Source organism: Psammomys obesus, unplaced genomic scaffold (assembly GCF_907164565.1).
Source record: "Psammomys obesus unplaced genomic scaffold, mPsaObe1.curated_primary_1811, whole genome shotgun sequence".
In the NCBI taxonomy this organism is placed as follows: domain Eukaryota; kingdom Metazoa; phylum Chordata; class Mammalia; order Rodentia; family Muridae; genus Psammomys; species Psammomys obesus.
The window spans coordinates 2,330,843-2,356,171 of NW_026590707.1; the positions used below are offsets into that span (position 1 = coordinate 2,330,843).

At 34.7% G+C, this 25,329-nt stretch overlaps 1 protein-coding gene across 6 annotated transcripts in view; it reads left to right on the forward strand.

Moving 5' to 3' along the window:
• Mipol1 (mirror-image polydactyly 1) overlaps positions 1-25,329 on the forward strand; it is a 321,451-nt gene that overhangs the window by 45,560 nt on the left and 250,562 nt on the right. For all 6 annotated transcript variants that reach the window (XM_055608715.1, XM_055608720.1, XM_055608719.1 and 3 more), the window contains exons 2-4: positions 11,772-11,978; positions 13,478-13,604; positions 14,832-14,937. In XM_055608715.1, coding sequence (XP_055464690.1) covers positions 11,845-11,978; positions 13,478-13,604; positions 14,832-14,937 — 367 coding nt within the window. In that variant the 5' untranslated portion in view covers positions 11,772-11,844. The remainder of the gene's footprint in view (positions 1-11,771; positions 11,979-13,477; positions 13,605-14,831; positions 14,938-25,329) is intronic.

Here is a 25,329-nt window from a genome sequence, read left to right on the forward strand (position 1 = left end):
CTGACCTTTTGAAAAATTGGCTGGGCTAAGCTGCAGAATTTGGGTGTAATGGTTATTGTTAACTCCAGCTTTAGGATTTATTAATTTGTGTGATCAAGACTTACCTATACTTCAAAGTTTCAAAAGACCAAACACAATCATCCATCCATTAGAACTAGTATTTTATGTCAGTGATTCTCGATTAGGATCTGAGTGGTGGCTCTTCTGTTTTATTTTCTGATTCTAAAGATATTCTTAAATAAAATGAAAGAGACATAGAAAAAAGAATCTAGTTTTCTCTTTATACTTAGAGTTTTTTCTGTAGTAAATGCTATCAGAATTTGAGTTTATAATAAGCATTTAGCTTAAGTCAAGAAATAAGGTCATTAAATTTAGTTCACTTGTAATAGCTTAAAATTTACTAAGTTCATTTATGTTTTTAGTTACATTATATGAATTATTTTTAGAAAAATTGAGAAAGCCTGAAAATATTTGAAATGTCTTATAGATTCCAAGAAGCTCATGACAACGAAACTAAAAGAATAAAAACTTGCTGTTACACTAATTAAGCAAAATTTGGGATAGTTTTAATAATTACTCCTGTTTAAAGAATATTTTCTGTATTATAAATAGGGTGATATGCATTTTACAAAGGCTTTATTTCTGATGCAATTATTTTAAGCTTTAGGAGATTGATTACATTACCACCACGTTCACTCACTAAATCAGATAAAATACATTAAAAATCTTAAACTTTAAGATAGAATTTTATGAATATTTATATATTTTAAGCCATTTTCCTATATAAATCTGAACTTTTTCCTATAAATTAAACATTTTGCTTATGACTGTTTCAGTTTGATAACACAAAATGTCTATAAAAAGTTAGTGTAGGATTATCAGTTGAAGTTGCTCTTATATAGTAAAATAAGAAAATTCCAGTGAAGTGATTTCTGTGAATAGCCAGGGGGTGATTTGAATCCAAATCATTGGATTGTCATACTCAGAGATAAGTAACCTCAACACTTCTTTTGATGTGTTTACTTATCCATATATATTCCTGCACAGGAGCTCAAAGGATGCATTTTTTTTTTTCTGATACTAATTCTAGTACGCAAGTGAATACTATTGACAATATTGTAGGTTTGGGTTAGGGGCTTACCAACCTCTTGAGAGGCTTTCAGGGTCATATAGCTATATCTATACTCTAAAGGAAGTTGTGCTGTAAATATACTATAAAAAGAATGGAAGAGATCTCAATGATTTTATATTGCATATTGAAGCGGTGTTTGTAATGTTACTTTTGTGCTTTTATTTATTGTTTATGTGATTGCTGAGCACTTTAAATGATAAGAGTATCTTTGGGTAATTCTGGTCTCAACAGAACTTGTCACTGAGACTATATTCAGTCTGCCACCAACCTTTTGTGTATCCATATCTCTTTGCAATTGTTACTCTGTTGTCTCTCTCCTCAAATCTTTGCCATTTCCCCTGGGAACAAATAGATACACTTTTTAATTTATCTTTAAATACTGTTTAACATATGGCACCATCTTGGTGCTTAGTAAGTTTTATTCAATACACTTTAAATTTTCTTTTTGTTGGTTTTCTGTGAGTCTTACTGTGTAGCCAAGGCTAACCTCAAATTTATACCCTGTCTTTCCCTCTTTCTTGGATAGTATGTTTGGGAGTTTTGCTTGACAAATACTCTATCTCTGAGTTTCATCATAGACCTTTCTTGAGCTTGATGTACAGGCTGATGTCAAATTATCCCCCTGTTTCAGAATCTTGCGTGTTGTGATTACGTGGTTACTAGTGTATGTCACTACATTTACCAAGTACAAGGTTTTACTACTTATTAGCTGTCTGTATGGCTTTGAGATGGTTTTAGAAGTCATTATTTTCTTTCACTGATTCATTTCAATGAAATAAAAATCTAATATGTTTACTGTGTTTTAGTATGCTTTTTAAGGAGATGAATATAATATAGTTCATACTCAATACCTGGATATGGATGCATATTGAGACTAAATATTAGAGAGCACATCTGTGCAATACTTTTTCTATGATATATTTAACCACAACCAGCTAATGTTATTGACTTGATGATGAGATTCAAATATAAAGAAAAGGATTACTATATAATTTCATTTTTGTTGTATGTGGGAACAACCCAAAAATATGTAGGCAGAGTTTTTGAAAGCTTACATGAGGAGCATTAAGTGTGCAAAGAAACTGCTGAAAATTATAATTTTGATTAAGTCATGGCTGTTGAAGCCCAAATTCAAATAAAGTCAGTGAAATCATAGAGTACTTACATATAAAGTCAGTGTGAGCTATAATACCCATGTAAAAAGTCTGTGAGCATATTGTAGCCATGTATAAAGTCAGTGTGAGCATATAATACCCACATATGAAGTCATTGTGAGCATACGTACCCACGTGTGAAGTTAGTGTTCTTAAAGATAGTTTTAAGAGTTGCCTAATTTCTTATGACTCTCTGAGTGCTAGGAATCTGTCCTCAACTTGTAGTGGTCCTGACTGCAAATTAATCTCCTGTGCCAGTGTAGTGAGTAGGTGCTGAAATTGTTTTCTTTATTTAAATTTACTGTGTTCCTGTCGCGACATTGAATTTACAGAGATATATTGTCCTTAAAGAAATATACAGTGTCCTTCACATAGGATTGCTCTTTTTTCCCAGGGGCTTTTTTATGTGTGTGCTTCTAAATTTAAAAGTGTATTACTTTTTAATTTTAATTTGAAAAAGTATGGAACTATTGCATATTATTTAAAAATTAACCTTAAGTGGTTACTTTCTGTATGCATCTTCTTGAATTAGATGCTGTTTTATTAATTGCCTATTTATATATGTTATAGGTATTATGTTAAGAGAGGACTGTATGTTTTAATGTTTCTGTTTTTGTTTCACATAGTTGGTAGCATTTCTCAAAGAAGAAAATAAGTGTATACGTAAAAATGCCTGTTATTAAAATAACCCTATTGATTTTAGCTATATAACTATATTTTAGTCACAGATTAAGCTGTGAAAATCTTAATATAAAAGTTGAATTAATATTACGACAATAAATATCATTTTGCTTTTATTCTTAATATTTAAGAATAATTAGTTGATTATCTTACCCCATGTCCGCTCTCTTGATTATCTTTTTTAGGTGTACAAATTTCATTATGTTTATCATATCTTATAGGTCTATATAAGTGAGTATATACTGTGTTTGTCTTTCTCCTTCTGGGATATTTCACTCAGGATGATCTTTTCTAGATCCCACCATTTGCCTGCATCCTCGTTTAGAAAGACAGATGGGATGTGCATTGAACGTATGACAGGAGTCTACTGAGCGCATTTGAAAGACTCTAACTAGCAGTGTTTTCAAAGCAAAGACTCATGACCAAACCTTTGGCAGAGTACAGGGAATCATAAGAAAGAAGGGGAGTTAGTCTGATGGGGAAAGGATAGGAGCTCCACAAGGACCAAATATATCTGGGCACAGGGTCTTTTCTGAGATTGACATTCAACCAAGGACCATGTATGGATATAACCTAGAACCTCAGCTCAGATGTGGCCTGTGGTAGCTCAGTAACCAATTGGTTTCCCATAGTGAGGGGAACAAGGACTATTTCTAACAGGAACTCAATGACTGGCTCTTTGGCCTCCCCACCCCTCAAGGGAGGAGCAGTCCTCCCTTGTTAAGCCACAGAGGAGAGCTTTGCAGCCAGTCCTGAAGATACCTGATAAAACAGGATCAGATGAATGGGGAGGAGGTCCCTATCAGTGGACTTGGAAAGGGGCAAGGTGGAAATGAGGGAGGAAGGGAGGGACTGGGAGGGAATGAGGGGTCGGGACATGGCTGGGATACAGAGTTAATAAAATGTAACTGATAAGAAAAAAATAAAATTCAAAAAAAAGAATAACTAGTTAAAAATAATATTAAATTTAAAGTTTGAGTTTGATGTCACATAGGAAGATTTGGACATAAGAATAGTGACGGTAACAGCAGAGCAGATTTAAAGATACTAACCAACATTTATTTGTGTTCTATGTTAATGCTTTTCCAAGACACTTCTATAATTTAAATAATTTAATGATTCTAAGTACTTTTTGAGGACGATTTTGTACTGTACTGGTAGGGAAATTAATAAAGGATAAATAATTTGCTAATAGCCAGACATGTTGGTCCATGTCTGAAATCCTTACAATGGGAAAACCAGGGCAGAGAAGGGTCATGACTTCAAGATCAAATTGATCATCATTCCTTCATTCATTCATTCATTCATTCATTCATTCATTCATTCATTCATTCATTCATATGTGTGTGTGTGTGCATGTATGTGTTTGTGCTCATCCGTAACTGTGCATGTGAGTACTAGAAGTTGATGGTGGTATGTTTTTCTATTGATCTCTATCTTATTTTTTGAGACAAGTTTTCTCATTGAACTTAGAGTTTACTGTTTTGGTCTGGCACCAGTCACTGGGTTTTTAGGATCCTCCTATCTCAACGTGGCTGGTACTAGGGACACAATTAGGTGCCATCATGGCTATTTTTTACATGGGTTCTGGAGATTTAAACTCAGGTTCTCATGTGTACACAACAAGTACTTTATTGACTAAGCTGTCTTCCCAGCCACTGGCCAGAGCTATACAATGAGAACAAATAAGTTCATAAATAATAGTATCTGTTAGAGATTATACAGTAGGCCATGCATTAGAATTCAAAATCAACAGTCTGTTTTCAGAATCATTGCACCAAGTATATTTCTGATTAGAAAGTCAGAATCCATCAGTGTGTACTTATACTACTTAACAAGTAAGCTTTTCTCTTGTTTCCCTTTTAAGTAGGAGTACTGTGGTATTTCTGTTGTTCTTTTCTCTTGTGTGTGTTGGGGAACACATATAGTAATAATCTATGTGGGTTACTATTCTTCCACTCCTGAAGAAAAGGAGGCAGAGTATTGGAAATGCATGCTAACTGAAATAAGTAGTATTTGTACAGATAGAAAGACATTTCCATGCACACACATACAAATATCCTTTTAAATTACTTAAAAGTAGCAGTTATCATTAGGAACCTCTAGTTGATATTATTCTTCTGGAATTTTGAAACTAGTGTTTATTTTAAAAGACTCTTTAAAATTTGGAACACTATGGTAAGTCGTTTATTTAGTTTATAATATAATAGCAAAAAAATAGTGGGAGATAGTATAGGAATGAAAGGCAATAAACAATGTGGTGTATTTTTTCATTTCTAGAGTCAGTGTAATAATTTTTGCCTCCTTTTCTCCCCTCAAAAGAGAATTTAAAGAAGTGTTTATAAATTGTTCACAAGTGTCAGAAGAAGAAAAACAACATGCCTGTTACAGTTAATTTTAGTTATGAATTTTAAGTTGTACTTTATACACACTAAATGGTTTATATATAGGAATGTATATGTGTGAACACACACACACACACACACACACACACACACACACACACACTATTACTGAAAAAAGAGACCATGGATTTGAAAGAGATCAAGGAGCAGTATAGGTTAGAGTTTGAAGGGAAGAAAGGAAAGGGAGGAAATGACATAATTACAGTCTCAAAAAGAAAAGAAAAATTTAAAAAAAGAAAGAGTGGTTCATTTACTCTAATGTATTTGCCAGTATTCTTTTTATCTGCTTGTCTTTTTCTGTTCTTGAGTTCTCAGGTGACTAGGTCATTGCTATTCTTAGTAACCTGGTAGGATCCTTAGAGATGATTCTAGTTCAACCACTCTGAGGAAACAGCTCTGTAAACAATATTGACCCCCCAGGGGACCATAAAATCCATTTACACAGATACCAGTTGTCACAAACTATTTACCAAGCCAGACAGAACAGACTTTCCCAGCTTCTGAGAGTCCCATTTGATTCTAGCCACCTCACCACTTCTGTGTAATAGTCATGAAATAATTCTTAGTTTTGGCTGTGAGTTATGATTTCTTGGATAGCATCAGATAGTATACATTTCTGTGTAATTATGTGAATAAATGAATCCAAAGAGGATCTCCGAGCTTTCTTTTCTAGATAAGGAAAAGATATTATAATTTGATTTATGTTGCAGAGTGGAATCAAGGGTTTGAACACATTGACACTGACCCTTTCAGCAATACTGATATTTCCATAAGTAAAATAAGAATTCTTTCAATCAGGAAAATCATTAATTGAAATGGTTCCTAAGACCACTGGACAAGGTTTTCTCTGACATGAACTAGTGGCTCTTTGATCACCTCCCCCTGAGGGGGGTCATTCTGACCAGGCCACAGAGGAAGACTATGAAAGACAGTCCTGTTGAGACCTGGTAGGCAAGGGTCAGAGGGAAGGGAAGGAGGACCTCCCTACCAGTGGACTTGGGGAGGAGCATGGGAGGAGATGAGGGAGGGAGGGTAGAATTGGGAGGGGATGAGGGTAGGGCTACAGCTGGGATACAAAGTGAATAAATTGAAATAAATAAAAAAATTATATTAAAAATGGTGTCAAAGCTTTTATTGTAGCTAGCTAGGTATTGATTTCAAAAGGTCAGCATCAATTCCACTCAGATGCATAAACTTCCTTTGGCAGTAACAGTACGTGGCACTTTAGCTACTACTACCTGGTAGTAGTAGCTATCTAGAATACTTGCAGATGTTTGCAGGATAAGTTAGCACAATAGTGATAGCATTAGATAGTAAGAACAAAATATATTTGAAATAGTAGGCATCTATGTCCATATCAAACCGTATCCACACAAGAGCAAATAAAGGCATTGATAATAGTTATAAGGATCTTCCTATTGCTTAAATTTGAATAAAGAAAGCAAGACTTTATAGATTTATGAATTATGAAAAGAGATTATTCACTAATCCCATATGGTGATATGAACTTAAATAATATTAAATCAGTTAGCAATGAGAGAACAGTTAACAACGGCATTGATTAAACACGAACATTTACTAAAGAGAGTTGCTATTTCAACTCAAAGATAAAGGAGAAAAGGGAGAGAGGACAAGAAGGAATTTCAATAGAAGGGTTTCATTTTCAGGTTTGTCTGCTCAGAGAAAAGAGTTGATTTAGAGTAGAGATCTATCTCTTGTTTAATATTTATCTTTGTAACTGACATGCATAACCATCCCATAACTTCACTTTGTAGCACTTTTTTGTGTTCATGTTTCTATGTTTAGTTCTTTCAGAATTGATGGATAGTACAAATCAGTTAGCTTAAGCCTTCAGTTGTTCCATCACACTATCTTACAAACCTCCTTCTGGGGTGGAGAGTTGGAGAAAATAAAGACTGAATTTAGACTTACTGAAGGCTAGTCTCTTCTCATAGTCATAGAGGGCACTAAGTCATAAATTGTGTTTATTGTAGGATTTGAATAAGATAAATAAAAATTTTCAAAATGGAAGGTGTTGATTAGTACCTTAATTGTGCCAAAAGGTTAAAGTTCATGCCTGAATATATTCCCAAGTATTTCAGGAAAGAAATATGTATGGGCATTTACTTAGAGCAGTAGTAGACTGATGGAGAAAGACAGAGGAATGTAGACAAAGGATTAAAAGGATATTATCTGCTTTATTTTGTTTGTCTGCTTTTGTTACCTATTTTATAAGGCAAATTAGTTTGAAAATGAAAAAAAGGAAATATAAAAAGACTCACTTATCATCATTTGTTTTTTAATCTGTCTTCTTTAGCATGTTTCTATAGTTACTGAAGAGATTTTCATGTTTCTAGTTTCTTTTTCTCCATTTCCTGCCATTTCTTGATGACTTTGATGCCTGCAAAAGTGACATTTTCAGCATATTTTAACTTTGATTACCTCTTTTCCAAGCATCTTTACCAGCAATCCATTTCATCTCTCTCTCTTCTCTCTTTTTAATAATACAAGAAATACCCGATTTGCTAAAATTTTTACCCATGGGAGAATTAAAGGATAAATTTCCAATTATCATCCCAATCAAAGGATAATTTCCTCTTGTATTTTAGTAACTAAAACCCTTTGAAATATTATTAAAATAAATTCTATTATTTTTATTTAGGATCCCTTTAAAGACAGGGTTTAACTATGTAGCATTGGCTAGTCTAGAGCTTAGTAAGAAAAGGCTGGCCTTGAATCCATGCCAATTTTCCTGCCTCCTCTCTAAAATGCTAGGATTACAAGCATGTGCCACCATATCTGGGTCCTATTTCTGTGTTCTCATGTGTGTGTGTCTTTTTCCTCCCTCCAAACCATTCCATGTATCTGTATCTCCTTCCTCTCTTGTTGTTGCATACATATATATGTGTGTGAGTGTTCCTAAATACATAAATACAAACTACTCAGTCTGTATAGTATTACTTGTATAAGTTTACAGGGCTTCCAGTTTGGTGTTGGGTAACCAGCTTTTGTGATCTTCAATTAGGGAAGACTATTTCTCCAGCTCTCTGTATGCCTTAGTTGGCTGTGTAAGTCTTTGTGTAGAATCTAGGGCTCAAGGTCTTTCGCAATACACTTTAGCAGGTCTGTTGTTCATTTCATGGTTAGGCAGTTAGGTTGGTGAGGTGAGACTTGATTGATCCAGCTTCTGACATTTCTAGGAGATGCAGCTTTACAGTGAACTCCCAGCTTCTCTGGCTCTCAAATCTTTCTGCCCCTTCTTCTACAATGATCCCTGAAGACTAGTTTCCTTCCTTCCTCCTTCCCTCCTTCCTTCCTTCCTTCCTTCCTTCCTTCCTTCCTTCCTTCCTTCCTTCCTTCCTTCCTTCCCTCCCTTCCTTCTTTCCTTCTTTTTTTGTTTGTTTGTTTGTTTCGTTTTGTTTTGTTTTGTTTTGTTTTTGAGACAGGGTATCTCTGTGTAGCCTTGGTTGTCCTGGACTGGACCAGGACAGAACTCACAGAGATCTGCCTGCCTCTGCCTCACTAAGTGTAATCCCTGGGATTATAGGCATGCACCACCATGCCCAGCTAAGACTAGTTTTCTTAAGGTGTTATACGTACCATCTTTCAACTTTCTGATCATTTGACATTTCATTTATTTCCACAATCTTACTTTTTTATTTTTAGAGCAAATATCTTTGTAAAGTATTCCTAGATTCTAAATCTTGTGCTTGCATATATCTTACTTACAATCAGTTGTATACCCTTTCCTGGTCCTTGTTATTTTCAAATATTCAAATTGTTAAATCCATTTCTCATAATAATTGTACTAGAGTCCTTCATAGAAGTGTCTGCTCATCATTCATATTTGTTTTTTTCCAGTTCATTGCCATAGGGCTTATCATACTTTATGGTTTCCACAAATAAGTATCAAAAATCTGAATAAGTAATAGATTTTAAAAGCTCAAATTTTCTATATATATGGTTGAATACTTTTACAGTTCATGTAGTAGAGAAGAACATTTGAAAGCCTTTCCAATATTTAACACTAATTTGATAAAATAACATTTCCCCAAAACGATTTGTTAAAAAAATAAAATGCAGGCAGGCAGGTGGGAAGATTTTATAAATCAGCCTTGTTTACTCTGAAGCAAATTAAATTCTCAATAAAGGAGTATAGATAGTTTGATTTGCAGAGCAGATTTCAAATGTCAGATGAACAGTTCAAATTAGCAATCTAAAAGGTTTTATGACCGAACAAAATTAGAAATAGAGCTAAACCACATAGTATGGTTTCTTTATATATATTAAATGTTTCAAATATTAACTTTTGAGTCTTTTTTTTTTTTTTTTGAAAGGAGAGGAATATTGTTAGTACAGGGTCTTACTTGAGCCAGACTGGCCTGAATTCAGTATCTAGAAATCTTTTGCTATGGCCTCCAAACTATTAATTTTAAAACAGTTTAGATTTAAAATTAAAAAGTCTCATGGTGGGGGAGGAGGGGGAGTTTACAGGGGTATACTCGTGAATAAAGCATAATTAATACAAACTAAAAGAAAAATATTTAATAAAAGAAAAAAGTCTCAGAAGTGGGAGCTGAGCGATGTCTCAGCAGTTAAGAACAATGGCTACTCAGCGTTCTAGTTCCATCATCCACATGGTGGCTCACAACAGTAACTCCAGTTGCAGTGGGTCAATATCCTCTTCTGACCTTTGTAAAGTATTCATGTGCGTCAGGCACACAAGTAGTAAACAGACACACATCAGGCAAAAAGCCCATACACATACAATCAAATAAATTAAAAGACTAAAAGGAAGTGACAGAAATTTTTCTTACTATTACTTTAAGTATAATAACAAGATCTTGGAGGAAACCAAATGCCCTCTTATGTGGAAACTTGTATATCTCTCAAGAAGTTTGGGATGGAAGATGCTCACAGTGAAATACTAGTGATTTTCAAAGAATTCAAAGAGTTATATAATTTGACAGGTGAAATCAGTAGAAAAAGTTGTTAAGTGTAGTAAGCAAATAGTAACATAGCTATCAGGAATGGGGTTAAAGAGAAGCAGAAACAAAACAAGAACAGAACATTAGAGATAAAACACTGGATGGAGAAAGATGCTGAATTACACCTTTAATTTAGATAACTGGACCAATTGTAGCTCGTAGTATAATTGTTCTTAAAGGATCAGAACTTAAGAATCTAACACAGTAAAAGTCTTTTAATAGGAACACGGGCCTCTTATAACTTCAATGCTCATAGCTCATCCTGCCCCTTTTACAGTCTTTGCTCCTCTTACATAGCAGGACAGCATAGGACTCTAAATGATATTAATGATATAAATGACTTTAATGATATTTCTGAGGGCAGTTTTTGTTATTTGTATTTTGATCTTTTCGTTTGAGTTACTTGTAGAGATGTACATTCATCTCCTTAGTGCCCCTAAAATTCTCAGTTTGGGATTCCATTGTTACATCAGTTCAAAATAGTGAATAAATGTGTAAAGCAAACAGTAAAATAGTTTTCAGAACTTTGAAATCAGTCACTGACCTTTAAATAAAAGATGTTAGGATAATATTGTGTTGAAATGTCATAATTACCTCACAGTATGAGGATATGATACACTATTTCTCCTTTCTGATTTGTTTCCTCAACAAAGAGAAATCAAAATAATTTACTAAGGCAATTGATTTGTAACATAGCTTTCATTTACCAATATGAATATCTAGGCTTGAAGTTTTTATTATCTACAGTTAATACAAACATAAATTAGAATGAAGTTTTGTGAGAGGTTCATTTTTGCATACTAACTTTTTTATATTTTAATACTTCTTTCATGTATCAAAAGGATTTTATGTTGCCAGATTGTCTAGCTCATAAGCAAGGCTACAACCCCTTCTCTTCTCTTTTTCGAGACAGGGTTTCTCTGTGTAGCTCTGGGTGTCCTGGACTCACTTTGGAGACCAGACTGGCCTCAAACTCACAGAGATACACCTGCCTCTTCCTCCCAAGTGCTGGAATTAAAGGTGTGTGTCATCACACCTGGCCCCAAGGCTACTTTTTAAAGGTAAATTATTTCTTCGGGAGTTAAAAAACATTTTATAATCAATAGTTATGCCTTTAATCGTAGTAACACCAGTTAATTTTGTATAGACGATTTCCTCCCAAACTTTAGTATGCCATTAAATATGGTTTAGTTCCTTAAAATGAATATTGCTTAATGTCTGTGCCTTAACTAATTTTTGTGATATAATTTGGTGTACAAAGTAGATTTCATAATATATTTTATGACATCGAGGTTTTAATTTTATTTTTATATCCATTTTAATATTGTGATAATGTTTACTGAAATAAGACTGTTCAGCAAGTTTCATATGTGGCTATGTCCTTTATCATGTATTATTTGTTTAAGTGCAGATATAGCCATATTTGTCTTGCACCAGAGACCTTTGTGGCAGGTGAGAGTGCACCAGTAGATGAGCAGCTGACTATGAATTCTCAGCAAAACATGCGTAAATTAGACAACGAAGTCAAATCTGAGGACCTTGAACTGCCAGGGAGGAAATCCAGCAATTTTCAAGTCCTCGATCCTAATCCAGATGAAGGGCCATCTACAAAGTGCAGGTGCGTGTTGATTTCAGTGTTTAATCTAAAAAGTAAGAATTGGACAACACTTCTTCCCTAATACACTTTTCTTCTTTATTTGGTGTCACATAAATTTAATGTGTTAGTCACTTAAAAACGATTTCAGGATTCTGCAAGATCTTCTATTACTTGATATAATATGTCTAGGTAGCTAAGAGAAACAGTACACGATGAGTTTAAAGAAAACAATAAAGTATTATTCTTTTTCAGCATTATTTTCTGTGACTCTTCATTATGGCTATAAGGAAGTTATGAAACTGATAGAAATAAGTGATATCATTCACCAAAGCTCAAACTTGCTCAGAGTTTGCTCAAACTTGCTCAAAGTTTACTCCAAATTGCTCAAAGTTTGCTCAAACTTGCTTGTTTTTGTTTGTTTGTTTGTTTTGTTGTTGTTACTGCTGTTTTTACATCACTCTGTTCTTCATTTGGGGTAATTTGAATACCTTTAGAGTGGCTCTGTATGCTATCTACCCTTTTCATTTCTAATTGTTTTACATTCTGTAGCTTTAAGTCATCCTATGTGAAGAAATTTGAGTCTGTGATACCTGTGCTTATTATCAATGAGATTATGCTACCTTGATAATGAATCATGTGCAGTAAAGCTAACAGATTTTAAAATGACAGCATAATTCTGTTTTCACATTTTTTGGAGTACTATTTTGAAAGGTTTTTGTGGGGTTTCTAGTTTGTTCTCAGTATCTCAGATATATTCATTGATTCCAATGCATAATAAAATAAATGCTTCTCCCTTAGTTTCAAATTATACTAAAGTACAATTGGGGACATATTTTAGGGTATGTAGGCAAGGAATGTGGAGGAATGGATAAACATTTTTTAATTGTATAGAAAAGATTAAACAGTTGAACTTATATTCCTGCCGTGAGATCTGTGGTATATTCAGTATGAGAGCGTGGAAATAGCTCTTCACTCACTGATTGTCGCAGGACTCCATGCCAAAGACCGGCATACCCATCAGTGCTTACATACTTAATACCCTAACACCAGGAAACGATCCAATGTTTGCTCATTTCTCCTTTATACTACCTGTTTACAGGTTGATATTGTTGGCAGCTGTCTTATAGAATATATTTACCATTAACTCTTTGGAAAATAAATATTAATTTTAATATCTTCCATTTAATAATAAATATATGAATGATACTGTTTTTAATGAAATTGGGAAAATGGTTTGTTCCATTTTTAGAAAAGCAAAATCTATAAGTTGATCCCAACCAGAATCTAAAACCTAAACACTCAGTCTCTCTGGGATCACTGTGTACTTTCTACAAACCTAATTTCTCCAGTTGGTAAATTGGTATATCTGTGTGTAAGTATATATATTTATTGTTTTGTAGCCATCATGCTTTAGCTACATATAAGTTTAAACCAAAGTATCTTTACATATTTATTGTTAATAAGAAATTTATGTCCTGTATAAAATTATATATATTATTTAATAGTTCTCTTTATTACAGTATTATGGAATGTGGAAAGAATTATGAATCTGTGATTTCTCATGAAGTTATCCCAGACTTAAGTAAAGAGACATCAGTAGCATGTCTTCAAAAAGAATTGGAAATTCTCAGAACAAGCAATAAAAAGGTATAGAAATGTAGAAGTCTAATTTCTCTAAATAATGTCTGACCTGTTGACCATGTTACTTTCCTCTGTTCTCTATTATTATTCAGTTTCATTTTGTTTTTTAATGCCTCAACAGTAGTTTTGTGTTTCTTTGCCATCCAGGTATTATTCAGTTAAGTGGTTGACCATTAAAATAAGCTTTTTGGTTTCTGTAATACCACCCATTTCCACAAAGCTCTGCTGGTAATTATGCTACTAACAAATATTCAGATTTCACTTGGCTTTAACGTTATGGAACGTGGGGTATATTAACAGCCAGTTTCATGCTACTTTGTTAATTTTTCTCATTTTTCTTAGTTTCTATGCACTCTTTTATGTCAGTTATACAGGCAAGTAAACATCAAAGTTGCAAATGATATATATGCCTTGTATCTTATTACACTATTATACACAGCCAGCTCAATGTACATGTCATGCTTTGTTTCCTCTGGCTCTTCCTCAGCATTCCCCTGGTCTGTAAATAATTTTATTAAATACTCTAAGTGTCTGTGGGTTCTTTTAAAACTCCTATATGTATTTTCTGATTTCAGTATTTTTATTGTTTGCCCTAATCATACTGAAGCATGAATATTGTTTCTGAAAGAAAAATCAGATGACAAAAGTGTAGTAAAGAATGGAAAAAGAAAATAAAAGGAAAGCATTCGGTTTGAGCATGAGATATTTTCTATACTTTTATTCAGCAGTTATTATATGCCATATTTGAATAAGGTGACAGTGCCAATTTAAATGGAATATGATAAGACAGTTTCACAGCCAGATTTGTGTCAGATATTAAGATTGTTATCTTAATTGATTTTGTTTCAAAATATTGGAATTACTAAGAGAAGCATAATCCTGCTGCCCATTATTTTATGATCAATAGAGCCCTTCAGAATTTTTTGCTTTAAGATAAATGAATGAATGATATGGCTTTGGGTATAGGTACTTTTAGCAATAGTGTTGTTTCTGTTTTATGTCTATATGCACATATACAAATCCATGTGGATTAACATGTTTCCATTTTCTATAATTACTTCATTACTTAGAGAGTATATTGCAACCTTAATTTATCCCTCTAGATTCAGTGTATTTAAAAAGTTAAATCTAATACTATATAAGGATTTAAGAACAATAAAATCTTACTTTGGAATTAATTATACATGTTAAGCATTTATCAGATAAGGATTATTTTTTTCTAATGTATTTTAGCTTCAAGAAAAATTGACCAAAGAAGATAAAGAAAAGAGAAAATTAAAGCTTAAGTTGGAACTCCAAGAGAAAGCGGCAGAGGCTGAAATTGCTGAGAGGACAGCAGGTAGTAGATTAGTGTTCTTGTGAAGCTAGAGGGTGATTGTGTGATGTGGACTGGTGATACTAGCTCCTTGCCTTGTTTGCCAAAGGAGGAGAGGTTTTTTTTTCCCTTTTGGCTGCTTAGAAAATAGGTGGCTTTAACATCCTGGTACTGGTATTAGTGAGGGCTTTACCTGTATTCACACTGATTTGGGCATTAAATGCATTGTTAACACCATGTCAATCCAATCACAAAAAGGTTGTTTGTTTTGTTGGAAGGGCCTGAACAAACAAGGGGAAATCATGATTACCAGTGCCTCTGCCTTTCAACCAGCAGTTCAAATACCACTTACTGTTTTAGCTCTCAGAGAGGAAGTATTTCTCCTTTGTATTAAGATAGTCCTATATTCATTACCAGTGGAAACCTACATTTGATTAAAAAAAAAAAAAACTTGTTTCATGCAGTTAATAGATTAAGATCTGATGATGCAGATGATGACAGAGATAATGCTTCCCTGAGATTAAAGTGAAAGGTGCCACATTTTAGTGTTGTACATGACCACTTTTGATTTTGGAAACTATCTTATTCATACTCAGTTCTTTGCAAGGACAAAATGTCAAGACATTCGAATGTTAGAGATTTGGTCCCTGGATTCTGACGTCTGGGCTATGCACCTATGAAGGTCATTGTAGATTCTTTTCTGTCACTATTTTTCTGTGTTAAAAAAAAGTGAATAATTGTAAAATGATACATACGCATTTAGAAGTATTTTAGATTACTTTTTCAACAATATTTAATGAAATCCTTTAATAATTAATTTCAGATTATATATTTTTTTCGAGACAGGCTTTCTCTGTGCAGCCTTGGCTCTCGTGGACTTGCTTTGTAGACCAGGTTGGCCTTGAATTCACAGTGATCTGCCTGTCTCTGCCTCCCTGAATGCTGGGATTAAAAGTGCGCACTACTATGCCCAGCTCAAGTTATAATATTTTATAAACTACTTAACTTGCATACATATGTAAAAGAATTGGTAATTTTAGATTAGAAAGATGACTAATAGAGTTTATCTTCAAAATATTACTGTGGATGATAAATTCTAAATAAATACTAAAGTAATATTCTAATCATGATGGCCATAAATAAATAATCCAGTTGAATACTGGATAACAGAATTTCTAATAATGACAAATAGCCATAAACTTTTTATTTCTTTGTGATTGGGAAATATAAGAATAGATTTTAAAGAAAATTCATAATATATTAAAAGTGAATTAGAACAAGTAAAGGTTTAGAAAAATTGGAAGTTTCCTGAATTAAAAGAAAATTATACTGAGCTACCATGGGCTACATCTGAGCAGGGGTTCTAGGTTATATCCATACATGGTCCTTATTTGGAGATACAATCTCATAAAAGATCCCTGTGTGCAGATATATTTGGTCCTTGCAGAGTTCCTGTCCTCTCCAGGTCATACTAACTCTACCTTATTTCATATTCCCTGCACTGTGCCGAAGGTTTGGTTATGAGTCTCAGTATCTGTATTGATACACTGATAGGTATCTGATAGAGTCTTTCAGATGCCCTCTGTGGTAGGCTCCTGTCTTGTTACTTGTTTTCTGTACTTCCAATGTCCATCCCATTTGTCTTTCTAACTGAGGGTTGATTGTCTTACCCTGGGTCCTCTTTTTTGTTTATCTTCCTTAGGTGTACAGATTTCAGTATGTTTATCCTATCTTATAGGCCTATACCATGTGTCTCTTTCTGCTCCTGGGATACCTCACTCAGGATGATCTTTTCTAGATCCCACCATTTACCTGCAAATTTCATGATTTCCTTGTTTTTAATTGCTAAGTGGTATTCCATTGTGTAAAAATACCACAATTTCTGTATCCATTCCTCCGTTGATGGACAGCTAGGTTGTTTCCAGGTTCTGGCTATTACAAATAAAGCTGCTATAAACATGGTTGAGCAAATGTCCTTGTTGTGTACTTGAGCATCTTTTGGATATACACCTAGGAGTGGTATAGCTGGGTCTTGAGGAAGCAGTATTCCTAATTGTCTGAGAAAGTGCCAGATTGATTTCCAAAGTTGTTGTACAAGTTTACATTCCCAGCAGCAGTGGAGGAGGGTTCCCCTTTCTCCACAACCTCTCCAGCATGTGTTGTCCCTTGAGTTTTTGATCTTAGCCATTCTGATGGGTGTAAGGTGAAATCTCAGGGTCATTTTGATTTGCATCTCTCTGATGGCTAAGGATGTTGAGCATCTCTTTACGTGTTTCTCTGTCATTCTATATTCCTCTACAAAGAATTCTCTGTTTAGCTCCGTACCCCATTTTTTAAATTGGATTTCTTGATTTATTGCTTTTCAACTTCTTTAGTTCTTTATATATTCCAGATATCAGCCCTCTGTCAGATATAGGGTTGGTGAAGTTTTTTTCCCAGTCTGTAGGCTGTTGTTTTGTTCTGATGACAGTGTCTTTTACTTTACAAAAGCTTTTCCGTTTCATGAGATCCCATATATTGATTGTTGCTCTTAGAGCCTGTGCTCTACAAGGACCAAATATATCAGGGCACAGAAGTCTTTTATGAGATTGTATCTCCAACCGCGGACCATGTATGGATATAACCTAGAGTTCCTTCTTGGATGTAGCCCATGGTTGCTCAGTTCCAAGTGCGTGCCCTAGTAAGGGGAACAGGGACTCTTTCTGACATGAACTCAATGGCTGGCCCTTTGTTCCCCCCAACCCCCTGAGAGAGGAGGAGCCCTGGTATGCCACAGAGGAGGACTTTGCAGCCAGGCCTGAAGATACCTGATAAGCTAAGGTCAGATGAAAGGGGAGGAGGTTCTCTGCTATCAGTGGACTTGGAAAGGGGCAGGGAGGAGATGAGGGTGAGAGGGAATGAGGGAGTGGGATACAGCTGGGATACAAAGGTAATAAACTGTAACTAATATTAAAAAATAAAAATTTAATTAAAAATTATATATATATATGCATACACATACTAACTGCTAGGAAAGTACTGTAATAAATGGATTTGTTTTTTAAATATATGTATAGTCAACTTTCAGTATATTATACAGAAAAAAACATATTTGGGGCTATCATGACAGTAATTATTTAATATAACCAGTCTATTTCTTGAAGAGACTTATTGAGCAGTAATGTTTACTATTTAACTTTTGAATAATACAGTTCAGCATGTAGTTCAAATATTTATTTATTGTTACATATTTAAGAATTTTTGATGGAACAATTTGAATAATATACAAAAATGGAAGGCATTTAATTGTTATTAGTCATGTGTGTTTAATTCATAACAATATTGATTAACTACTTATGAAAAGTTTTAATGTCCTATTTCCACCCAACTGATGAAATAACAGGAATATATAGTTTCTCGGAAGTGCAGCAATTGATTAAAGAGATAAAAAGGAAACAGGGAAAATGTTTCACTGATTTGAAACTCCAAAACCTTTTTCCCTGGTGCATTCTTCACATTTTCATTATTTCTTAGAGGATACAAAATTTTAGTAAACTCATATTCTACCTATTATGTATGAAGTGCCTTCCAAAGCAAAATACTAGAAAATGAAAGCAATTACAGCAGCACAGGAATAGAAGGAAAAACAGTGCCGGACTCTGATTGCATGTAAGTGATGCTTCTTTTCTTGTAACACAAAAGAACCAATAATCTATGTAAGTATAGATGTTTGTTTTTTATTACTATGCTTCACATTTTTTTATTTCAAAACGTGTATTTATTGAAATGTAAGAAGAATATACATGTATTTATTTTAATGTTTATAAATGAAATATTAATGTTTACAAAACAGATTCCACTATAAAGTAAATACTGGATGAACACCAAACTAAATGCTGCAAATAGCAAATATAATGCAAAAATATTTGTTGGTTTAAAATGTTAATCTGTGGCAAATATATCTTCCTAGTAGATATTCTCTTGGAATATATAAAATAAAAAAAATTGACAAGAATATTTTATTATGTTAGTTCTGAATATAAGAATATTAACAAATCTATTACTAAATGAATAATGAGATATTCATGCTGTGAGATGTGATACATTAATTAATAACTTTTTGAACAATATTTGATGATATACAGAATCTTTTATATCTTAAAATTAAGTGAAAGCAATAGTGAGAAAATAGGATTTGATTTCATTATAAGAAGAATATTTATGTACATTGTTGAATGAAAGATAATTTTGTTGATCTTTAAATGTAGCTGATTTGGGATCCCTGTGACCCTCGTCAAAAACCATTTGCAGAAGTAGAAGACAAGGAACAGGATAGGAGCCTTCCACAGGGAACCTCTGAAAGACTCTAACCATCAGGGTAGAGAAGGAGATACTGAGACTCATAACCAAACTTGGGGCAGAGTGCAGGAAACCTCATGGAAGAAGAGGGAGATAGAAAGGCCTGGATAGGCAAGAACTGCACAAGGAGACCACCAGAGCCAAAAAACCTGGGCCCAGCGTCACCCAAGGACCATGCATGGAGAGTACCTAGATACCATGCTCAGTTTCCAAGTGGGTTTCCTAGTAAGGGGGCAGGGCCTGTCTCTGACATGAACTCAATGGCCTCCTCTTTAAACAGCTCCTTCTGTTGCCAGGCCACAGAAGAAGATGTTGCAGCCAGCCCTGATGAGACTTGATAGGTTAGGGTCAGATAGAAGGGGAGAAAGACCTCCCCTGTCAGTGCACTACCTAAGGGGCATAGGGAGCCAAGAGGGAGGGAGGTTGGAACTGGGAGGAAATGAAGGGGGCTACAGCGGGGAAACAAAGTGAATAAATTGTAATAAATAAATTAATTAATAAAGAAAGGAAAGAAAGAAACAGATAAAAAATCAAATGTGGAGTCATGTGCCTTTAATACTTAAAAAAAAAAAAAGATCTCTAGAGCAGTAATGGAATCACTTGACAGAGCTTCTGGCCTGTACCTACCCACTTCCACCGGTAATGATTTACTGTGAATACACTTTAAGGGTGGTAACCGGAAAATTATGTTACAAAATTTGGGAACAAGAGATTGGTTTTAAGGAAAAAAAAATGCTACTGACATTTATGTATTTCCACCAGCATTGGAGGAGGGTTCCCTTTTCTCCACAACCTCTCCAGCAAGTGTTGTCACTTGAGTTTTTGATCTTAGCCATTCTGATGGATGTAAGGTGAAATCTCAGGGTCGTTTTGATTTGCAATTTCCTGATGGCTAAGGAGTTTGAGCATTTCTTTAAGCATTTCTCTGCCATTCTGGATTCCTCTACAATGAATTCTCTGTTTACCTCCGTACCCTATTTTTTAATTGGAATGCTTGATTTGTTCATTTTTAACTTCTTTATATATTTCATAGCATTTTACTAAATTGTGAATCCAGAATAAGATTAATGAAATAGAAAATGTTTGGGTTTGTATAACAAACCTTCATATGTGTTGTTATATAGCTTCTTTTGTTTTTGTGTTCATTTTTGCATGGTAGTTAATACTACCATTTTATATGATTTTATGAGTATTTGAAGCTCAGTTGTGTTTACTGTCACAAGAAATCTCAGATGGTTTACCCTTTACTGGCTTCTCCTTTTCAGGAGTAAGGGTCATTATTTCATAGTATTTCATAGTATTTTTCTAGATATTAAAATATTTTTTAGGAAAAAATGCAAACCTCCTTACAAATCAAAGATTTTTTTCATCATCATCATCATCATTATTATTATTGTTATTATTATCATTTAATACAATTTATTCAATTTGTATTCTGGCTGTGGCCCCTTCCCTTGTCTCCTCCCAATCCCACCCTCCCTCCCTTTTTTCCCTCTATGCCTCTCCCCTACTCCATTGATAGGCGAGGTCCTCCTCCCCTTCCATCTGACCCTCACCTATCAGGTCTCATCAGGACTGGTTGCATTGTCTTCCTCTGTGGCTTGGCAAGGCTGCAAGCCCCAGGGGTAGGTGATCAGAGAGCCTGTCACTGAGTTCATGCCAGAGACAGCCCCTGTTCCCCTTATTAGGGAACCCACTTGGAGACTGAGTCTATCGTCTACATCTGAGCTGGGATTTTAGGTCCTCTCCAGGCATTGCCCTTGGTTCAGGTATAAGTCTCTGCAGGTCCCCAAGGGTTTCAGGTTTTTTGTTGTTGTTTTTTCTTTGACTCTGTTGGTCTCTTTTTTTTTTTTTAACTTTCAGGTTTTTAATTTAATGAAGTATAGTTCCTTTTAAAAAGTATTCCCTTATAGTATTATAAATTTCTCATTTGAATAATCTCATTTTACCTCTCAATACCTGGAGAATTTCTTTTAGCTGCAAAAAGATCTCAGCATAAATATAGCTTTTTTTTCTTTTTTTTATTAATTACACTTTATTCATTTTTTTATTATTTTTTTATTATTTTTTTCTTTTTAGTTACATTTTGTTAACTCTGTGTCCCAGCTGTATCCCGCTCCCTCATTCCCTCCCCAACCCCACACTCCCTCCCTGGTCTCCTCCCTGCCCCTTTCCAAGTCCACTGATAGGGGAGGACCTCCTCCCCTTTCATCTGACCCTGTTTTATCAGGTATCTTCAGGGCTGGCTGCAAAGTCCTCCTCTGTGGCCTAACAGACTGCTCCTCGCCGGGGGGGGGTCAAACAGCCTGCCCTTGAGATCCTGTTAGAAATAGTCCGTGTTCCCCTTACTTTGGAAAACTACTTGGTTACTGAGCTACCACGGGCCACATCCGAGCAGAAGTTCTAGGTTATATCCATAGATGGTCCTTGGTTGAGTGTCAGTCTCAGAAAAGACCCTGTGCCCAGATATATTTGGTCCTTGTAGAGCTCCTATCCTTTCCATATCATACTAACTTCCCTTCTTTCATATGATTCCCTGCACTCTGCCGAGGGTTTGGTTATGAGTCTTAGTGTCTGCTTTGAAACACTGCTAGGTAGAGTCTTTCAGATGCCTTTTGTGGTAGACTCCTGTCATAAGTTCAATGCACATCCCATTTGTCTTTCTAAATGAGGATTAATCACCTTTGCCTGTGTCCACTTTCTTGATTATCTTCTTTAGGTGTGTAGATTTCATTATGTTTATCATGTCTTGTAGGTCTATATAAGCGAGTATATACCAAGTTTGTCTTTCTCCTTCTGGGATACTTCACTCAGAATGATCTTTTCTAGATCCCACCACTTGCCTGCAAATTTCATGATTTCCTCCTTTTTGATTGCTGAGTAGTATTCCATTGTGTAAAAATACCACAATTTCTGTATCCATTCCTCCGTTGATGGACATCTGGGTTGTTTCCAAGTTCTGGCTATTACAAATAAAGCTGCTACGAACATGGTTGAACAAATGTCCTTGTTGTGTACTTGAGCAAATTGGGTCTTGAGGTAGCACTACTCCTAGTTGTCTGAGAAAGCGCCAGATTGACTTCCAGAGTGGTTGAACCAGTTTACATTCCCACCAGCAATGGAGGAGGGTTCCCTTTTCTCCACAACCTCTCCAGCATGTGCTATCACTTGAGTTTTTCATCTTGGCCATTCTGATGGGTGTAAGGTGAAATCTCAGGGTCGTTTTGATTTGCATTTCCCTAATGGCTAATGAGGTTGAGCATTTCTTTAAGTGTTTCTCTGCCATTCGATGTTCCTCTTTCGAGAATTCTCTGTTTAGCTCTGTTCCCCATTTTTTAAGTGGATTACTTGGTTTGTTGCTTTTCTGCTTCTTTAGTTCTTTATATATACTGGATATTAGCCCTCTGTCAGATAAAGGGTTGGTGAAGATTCTTTCCCAATCTGTAGGCTGTCTATTTGTTTTGATGACAGTGTCTTTTGCTTTACAGAAGCTTTTCAGTTTCATGAGGTCCCATTTATTGATTGTTGCTCTTAGAGCCTGTGCTGTTGGTGTTCTGTTCAGGAAGTTGTCTCCTGTGCCAATGAGTTCTAGGCTGTTTCCCACTTTTTTTTCCAACTGATTTAGAGTATCTGGTTTTATGTTGAGGTCCTTGATCCACTTGGACTTTAGTTTTGTGCAGGGTCTCCTTTTGAAACTCCTGTCCCTCTAGGTCTTTCTGTCTCCCCCTTCTTTCATGCACTCTGCCCAAAGTTTGGCTATGAGTCTCAGCCTCTGCTTCAATACCTCAATCAATAGAATCTTTCAGAGGCCGTCTGTGGTAGGCTTCTGTCCTGTTCCTTGTCTTCTCTTGCTTCCAGTGTCTATTTAATTTGTCCTTCTGAATGAGGATTGAGCATCTTCTCTAGGGTCTTCCTGTTTAGTTTCTTTAGGATTATAGATTTTATTATGTTTATACTGTATTATATGGCTAATATCCACTTACGAGTGAGTATATACCATATGTGTCTTTCTGCATCTGGGTTACCTCACTCAAGATGATCTTTCTAGTTCCCACCATTTGCCTGCAAATTTCATGATTTCCTTGTTTTTAATAGCTGAATAGTATTTCATTGTGTAAATATATAGCAATTTCTGCATCTGTTCTTCAGTTGAGGGACATCTAGGTTGTTTCCTGCTTCTGGCTGTTAGAAATAGAGCTGTTCTGAACATGGCTGAGCAAATGTCCTTGTATAGTTAAGCGTATTTTGGACATATGCCTCAGAGTGATATAGCTTGATCTTGAGGAACCACTATTCCCAGTTTTCTGAGAAAGCACCAGATTGATTTCAAAAGTGGTTGTACAATTTTGTATTCCTACCAACAGTGGAGGAGGGTTCCCCTTTCTCCACGTCCTCTCCAGTATATGTTGTCACTTGAATTTTTGATCTTTGCCATTCTGATGGGTGTAAGGTGAAATCTCAGGGATCATTTTGATTTGCATTTTCCTGATGACTAATGGGGTACAGAGCTAAACAGGGATTTCTTAATAGAGGAATATCGAATGGTGGCAGGTTTTATTTTTAAGCTAATGCTTGTGGAGTGCTTTACTTAACTCATAGTGTGTGTCAATAAATGTCACCATATTGTTTTCTGGAGCTCTTCATTAAATGGGCACCATTGAAATGCTCTAACAGATTTGTAGTGGTGTAAGTACTGCTCAGCCTAGTAACAGGTAACTGCCTCTGTTTATACCTAGTCTGTGTTACAGAGTGTTTATTATTTTAAAGTGTTTATTAGTATATTGACTTACATAGCTTTTTATTTCCCCTGATTTTCAGACTTAGGATTATATAGAAACTTTTAAAACATGAGAAAGTTTGTTAATATATATAAGAAACTGGGTCTGGTTTGATCTTAGCATTGGAGGATTTCAGTTCTGAGATAACCTGGGCTATATAAACTTTGAGTTCAAAGCTAGCTTGATCTATATAAACACCTGCCTTAGAAAAAAATAACCTTTACACGAAAAGAAAATAAAGGAGAAATGTATAGTAACAAGGCATTATTTGGCTTTAGAGAAATCGGAATTCCTTCCCATGTGTTTAATTTAAGAAGTGTTTGTTTTATTATCTTGACTTGTTTAAATTATATAAATGTATAATATTATTTTAAAACATTATTGATGACCTGCAAATATTATGGTATATTTTAGAGAAAACTGAATAACTAAAATAACTGATATATGAAATATTTATACTTTTAACATGTCTCTTTTCAACTTAAAAAAGTGCCTAAGCTCTAAACATTTAAAGATTGTTTTAAATCGGTTGAATTTAACAGTAAGACATTTTGTGCCCAGTTGCATCCACTGTTTCTTTTATGTTAGTGATGTTTTTAACTTTTAAAAATATGCTGTTCAATTTAATCTTTTCTCTATTCTAAAATTTCAATGACAATTAATTGCATTGTGTTTATTGTCTCCTTTTGTATTATTACTATCCTACAATTATTGTGAAAATTTAATGTAACAGTATTTTTCAATAGTATTTTGTAATATTTAAAATGTTGATATTTCTTCAAAAGCCTTATTTTTTATTTCTTAAAAAGCTCATGTTAGAGATTCTGCTTTATGTGTTAGTTATTTTTTTTTCTCGAATGTCATCCATTAAAGATTAGCTGTGGAAGGTTGAAGCATGGAGAGATTATGAATGACAGAACAACTCCTGTAGAATAATAATCAGTTTTTGGTATTTAATGCTGTTTGACTTTTGCAGACACATTTCTTATTAACCTTTGGTACAAAGAGAAATCCAGGTTCCTGATATCTCATGGAGAAGATGAATTTGAGATCCTCTTCCAATTAAACTGAAATAAAGACAATATTGGATTTTAGCCAAAAAAAAAACTCCTTAGTTTTTAAGTCTTGTGTTTATAAGTCTATCTTCTCTCTCCTCTCTCTCTCTCTCTCTCTCTCTCTCTCTCTTCTATATCTGTTATCTGTTTTCCTATGTTTTAACATATAATTTAATGACTATGTTTTTGCATGGCTTACTTGTATTGGTAATGCAATCACTTACAATACCTTTTCTCTTTACATA